At 36.4% G+C, this 6,000-nt stretch overlaps 1 protein-coding gene across 5 annotated transcripts in view; it reads left to right on the top strand.

Moving 5' to 3' along the window:
* The first annotated feature begins 534 nt into the window (after nucleotides 1–534).
* LOC130036687 (zinc finger protein 81-like) overlaps nucleotides 535–6,000 on the top strand; it is an 86,184-nt gene continuing 80,718 nt past the window's right edge. Inside the window, exon 1 of one of the 5 annotated variants that reach the window (XM_056128581.1) lies at nucleotides 535–620. Coding sequence is in view for 2 of the 5 variants with exons in the window: in XM_056128580.1 (XP_055984555.1) it covers nucleotides 608–640 (33 nt within the window). In the remaining 3 variants the exon portion in view is untranslated. Of the gene's footprint in view, nucleotides 641–6,000 lie in introns of all 5 variants that reach the window. The other 4 variants (XM_056128579.1, XM_056128580.1, XM_056128578.1 and 1 more) reach the window with 4 other exon arrangements.

The raw sequence follows: 6,000 nt of genomic DNA, 5'->3' as shown, positions 1-6,000 counted from the left end.
AGGGCTAACACATATCTGATTGCTTCCTTCTTCCTTTGTGGTATGTTCCAGGAGAGGTCTCTAAATAGTTTGACTTTTTCCTCTTCTTATTCTTTAGTATTTGCCAATAGATAGCAACCAGTATTGGCACCTCAGTATCTCTGACATCATTGTCGTCGTCATCATCATCATCATCATTACACAGATTTATAAAGTACAGATAGAAAGAACCTCTTCTAATAATTCCCCCCAGTGAAACGTGAAACGTTAACCGCCGTCTCTGACAGTTCCTCTCTTTTGGTCGGAGTTCAGAGACCGCCTCATTTTTGGTACGGAACAGACACTTCTCTAACATGGCGTGTCTCGTAGAGAATCGCCAACTGGGCGCGGCCATGTTTCGCCTTCAGAAAGCACTGCAGAGGAGCGCAGAGAGTCTCAAGGTAACAATGCTCTAATATCTCCATATTGACTCTTGGAAAGCGGCTTCCAATATGGTATTGCGCGTGCGTAAGACCACGCCCCCATAGTGCTCTGCTCCAAACCCCGGTAGGGGCGGTACTAAGGGTGATGACCGGAAGTTGCTGCCGTTCGCAGACGCCGAAGCTTAATAGTTGTCAGAAGGCTTTCAATGCTTTGTGGAGGTGATGGGGGCCGGGGTTGGGTGAGTGTTGGGGAATAATGTGTGGTCAGTGTCGGAATAAGTAGTGTAATTATATTTGACGGTTTCTGAATTATTTTACAGGCTTTTCTCTTTTATCTTATTGACGTTAAGATTTTAAAGTTCACCCTAGGACCCACAAGGTTTTGTGCATTATGCCCTATGTGTTTTATAAGAGTTGGTAATTTTCCTTTTTCCTTTGAGTTATTCAGAAATATGTCTTCAGTTTCCAATAATTTATTTTTTAATGGATTTTAAATATTAGTTTCTGTAGTCATAAAAAGAGATTCAAGGCCTAGACCGTGATGAATTTGAATACATATTCCATATTCCATCTATAACTAGAAACAATATATAATTGTCTCATTGTTAATTGGCTGGCACAACATTTGTACTTTTTGTGTGTCCTTTTTCTGTTGCTGAGAGGAAAAATTCTTCACTAAGTTGGTGATCTATCTTTTTTCTTCTTTCTTTTGTACACGAACCATTTAGATTTAAGTTCTGTACAAAGCATAAGACTTTGATTGATGTTCATTTATTTGGATGCCGAGTTACTCAAGAGCCATTTACTGAAAAGTCATATTTCTGCTAACGACTTGTTTTGTATTATTGTAAAAATTTAGTTGGCTCTATTCTATTTCTTTTCCACTCATCTAAGATTTGTTCATATTTATCATGGATGGATTTTTAAAATTTTGTCAAGATTATGTGAATTATATAATCTGTAATTTTTAAAATTCAATTGTATGATCTATGATTTTTCTTCTACAGTTTGTTAATATGGGGATTACACTGATTGTTACTTGAATATTAATCTAGCCTTACATTCCTGGAGTAAATCTCACTTGGTTTTTGCATATAATTTCTTTTATATATGCAAGAATAAATAACACTCTGGTTTTATTTTAGTTTTTTGCATCCAAGTTCATAAGATATATTTGTCTATAGTTTTCTTTTTGTGTGTGGTTTTAGTATAAGGATAATACTGGCCTTATAAAATAAGTTGGCAGTAAAGCATTCTAGTTTCTGCCAAAGGTTGTCTAGAATTGTGATAATTTTTCTTTAAATGGTAGATTTTCCAGCAAAACCATCTGTTATGGATTCACTTTCTGCAGTATTGACTATTCAGATATCATTCAGTATCTTTTCACAGTGTTTTTTTTAAGTAGAGGTCAAATTAGTAGTTTGTGTTTTGTGGGGAATTGACAATTTAAATTTTAAATTGTTCAATAATGTGTATAAAGTTGTCTTGGCCCTTACTATCCCTTCATTAAATTTTTTGTGGAGCCAGAGCGATAGTGGGTAGGGCGTTTAGCTTGCAAGCTGCTGACCAGAGTTCAATCCCCAGCATCACATATGTTCGAGAGCCCTGCCAGGAGTGATCCCTGAATTCGGAGCCAGGAGTAAGCTCTAAGCACTGGGTGTACAACAAATTACCCTTCACACGCACAAATTTGTTTGGGTGCTTGGAATTAAACCCATGGCCTCACACTTGTGAAGTATGCTCTACTCCAGCCTCTTTTTCTTGCAGTATTAAATATTTTTTAAGTTTTATTAAAGAGCCATGATTTACAAAGTTACTGATAGTTGTGTTTTAGGCATACAGTAATTCAACACCAATACCTCCACCAGTGTAACTTCCCTCCACCAGTGTTTCTAGATTCTCTCCCCTTCCCAACCCCTACTGTAACCCTGCCTGCCAACTTGACACTTTCAGGTTTCAGTGGTTACTGCTTAGATCTCATCTTTTCAGTTCGGTTGAACCTATGTTTTGGATATATGGCTATACCCCTCCCTCATATAACTGGTATAACTGAAACCCTGGTCCCTCTTAATCCATTATTTCTTGTTCTCTTCTCACACCCCCCCCCCCACTTGATTTCTTTCCTTTTCTGTCTATCTTCTCTGTAAACACTGGGGTCAAGGATGGGGTCATTCCCTATTTACAATACATCTCCTCATTCAGTAGTCTATATTCCACAGATAAATGAGATTATATTGTGTGTTTCTTCTTCTGGCTTACTTCACTCAATATGACATCTTCCATTTCCAACCATGTTGGAAATTGCATGCTTTCATCATTCTTTGAAGCTGCATAGTATTTCATTGTGTATATATACCACATCTTCATAATCCATTCATCTACCATTGGATACCTTGGTTGATTTCTTATCTTAGCTATTATACTGAGTGTAGCAATGAATAATGGTGTGCATATGCCCTTTTGGAAGAGTGTTTTTGTGTCCTGGTGATAGATGCCCCAGAGTGGATTATACAGTACCGTGCAGTTTTGATCACTGTGGGTCCAAATTAGGTAATGAAATATCTCCCAAATTTTTATTTTTCATTATAGTTCTGGCTATTCACAGTCTTTTCTGATTCTATACAAACTTTATTATTGATTTCTATAGATCCTGGAAGAATGTTGCCTGAATTTGAATGGGGAGTGCATTGAATCTATATAATAGCTTAGGTAGGATAGTCATTTTAAATAATAGTGATTCTTCTGATCCATGAGCATGGGATAGTTTACCACTACCTAAGGTCTTCCTCTATCTCTTTCTTAAGTGATTTAAATTTATATGGGTTTTAAATTGTACTGGAAGAAAGAGACCCTCCAATCAAGAGGTCAGAATTGAAAACCTATGACAAAATCCCATATACATGGGCGGTTGATTTTCAGTAAAGGAGTTGAGAACATGAAACGGAGTAAATATAACCACTTCAACAAATGGTGCTGGGAAATTGGATAAATACGTGGAAGAAACTAAAGCTGGATCCATATCTTACACCTCACACAAAAGTCAATTCACAGTAGATCAAAGACTTTGAGATCCGACCAGAAAATGTAATGCACATTGAGGTAAATATAGACAGAACACTTCCAAGATTTGGACCTCAGAGGTGCCTTCAATGATCTAATACCACTGGCAAAGGCAACAGTAATAACAAAGAAAACAAATGGGACTACATGGTATAGATCTCTAATGTCTTTTGTTAAGCTGACTCCTAGATACTTGGTGTTTTTGTATACTATTTTAAATGGGATTGACTCCTTGATTGTTTTCTCCTCAGCATCATTCTTTGTTTAAAAAAAAAGCAACTGATTTTTTTATGTATTGACTTTGTACCTGTCCACTTTGATGTATTGATTTATTATTTCTAGAAGGATTTTTGTGGACTCTTTAGGGTCTTCTAGGTATATTGTCATGTCATCTGCATATAGTGATAATTTGAGTTCAATGTTTTCCTTTGGATCCATTTAATTTGTTTTTCTTGCCTGATTTTTGTTCCCAGGACTTCTAATACTATGTTGAACAGAGTGGAGAGAGTGGACATCATTGTCTTGTATCTGATCTCAGAGGGAATTCTTTCAGTGTTTCACCATTAAGTATGATACTGGCAATAGTCTTGTTATAGATGGCCATTATTATCTTGAGGAAGATACCTTCTACCCTATTTGATGAGGGCTTTTAGTCATGAATGGATGTTGGATCTTGTCAAATGCTTTCTATACATCAATTGATATGATCATATGATTTTTATATTTCTTTTTATTAATGTAGTATATTATGTGAATTGATTTGTGTATGTTGAATCATACTTGCATCGCTGGGATGAATCCCAATTGATCAGGGTGTGTGATTTTTGTGATATGTAGTTGGATTCTGTTAGCTAAGATTTTGTTAAGGATTTTTGCATCGATATTCATCAGGGAGATTGGTCTGAAATTTTCTTTTCTGGAAGTATCTTTGCTTTTGGTATTAGTGTATGTTAGTTTCATAGGAAGAATTCATGTGTCTTCGATATTTTGGAAGAGCTTAAGGAAGAGCTTATAGGCGGTAAATCTTCTTTGAAGGTTTGATAGAACTGACCAATGAACCCATCTGGACTGGGACTTTTGTTCTTGGAGAGATTTTTAATTACTGTTTCAATTTCCTTACTTGTAATTAGCTTGTTTAGGCTTTTTTACTTACTTTTCTTTCAGCTTTGGGAGATTATATGACTCTAAGAATCTACTTCTTCTAGGTTCTCCAGTTTAAGAGCATAAAGTTGTTCATAGTAACCTATCATTGTATTTTGAATTTCTGAAGGGTCTGTTGCAACTTGTCTTTCGCCTCTGATCTGATTTATTTGAATGTTTTCTCTGTTTTCCCCTCATAAGTCTAGCTAAAGGTTTATCTGTCACTGTCACTTTCCTCCCATTGTTCATCGATTTGCTCGAGCGGGCCCAATAACATTGTGAGACTTGTTATTGTGTTTGGCATGTCGAATACGTCAGGGGTAGCTTGCCAGGCTTTGCTGTGCGGGCGAGATACTCTTGGTAGCTTGCCGGGCTCCCTGGGGGCGGGGGGGGGGGGGGGGGAAGATTCTAACTCAGGTCAGCCATGTTGGCTGTGTGCAAGGCAAACGCTGTACCTGCTGTGCTATTGCTCCAGCCCATAAAAGATAAAGATAAAGGTTTATCTATCTTGTTTATTTTTTTAAAGAACCAGCTCCTGGTTTCATTGATTCTTTGAATTGCTTTCTTGGTTTTGCTATATTGTTAATGTCTCCTCTAGTTTTTATTTCCCTCCTGCTACTTTTTGGATCTGTTTGTTGTTCCTTCTCCAGATTTTTGTGGAATGTATTCAGGTTTTTGATTGGAGCGTTTCTTCTTAATGTAGGTCTGCATTGCTATGAATTCCCTCTTAGTAAACTTTTGCCATATTAGCTTGTGTCTTTATTATCATTAGTTTCAAGAGATCTTTTTATTTCTTCCTTGATTTCCTCTTTGATCAATTATTGCTTAGCATTTAGCAGTGTTTTGTTCAGCTTCCAGGTGTTGGAACTTTTTCCCATCTTCTTTCTGTGATTAATTTCTACTTTTATGACATTGTGGTCTGAGAAGGTAGTTTGTACAATTTCTGTGTTTGTAAATTTATGTACGTTTGAGTTGTGCCCTGATCTACTGCAGCCTCTTATTATCCTTTTAATGGCCGTTGAAGATGTAGTTACAAGTTCTGTTTAATTTTACAATTAATAATGTCTCATTTGTCAGTCTTCCTGGAGGATTACCAAATTCATTGTTATTTCTAAATCAGTGGTTTTCCTGATTTTTCTATTATTTTTCTGTTTTTAAATTCATTGATTTCTGCTCCAATTATATTTTCACTTCCTTTTGTCTGATTTGAATTACTTTTGTTTTTTTATATCTTTGAGGTTTTTATATTACTTAAGATCTTGATTTTTATCTTATATGAACATTTAGTACTCTGAATTTCCCTTTCAACAAGTGTTTTACTTTCTTTGGGAAATTTGGGGGAACACATATAGTGGTGCTTCGGGGGAGGGTTGCTCCTGGTCCTGGTTTGACCATGTAG

The sequence above is a fragment of the Sorex fumeus genome, unplaced genomic scaffold (genome assembly GCF_029834395.1).
Source record: "Sorex fumeus unplaced genomic scaffold, SorFum_2.1 ptg000065l, whole genome shotgun sequence".
Classification (NCBI taxonomy): Eukaryota; Metazoa; Chordata; class Mammalia; order Eulipotyphla; family Soricidae; genus Sorex; species Sorex fumeus.
The sequence above is the reverse complement of the archived record's forward strand: the minus strand, read 5'-3'. Positions and strand labels throughout refer to the sequence as shown.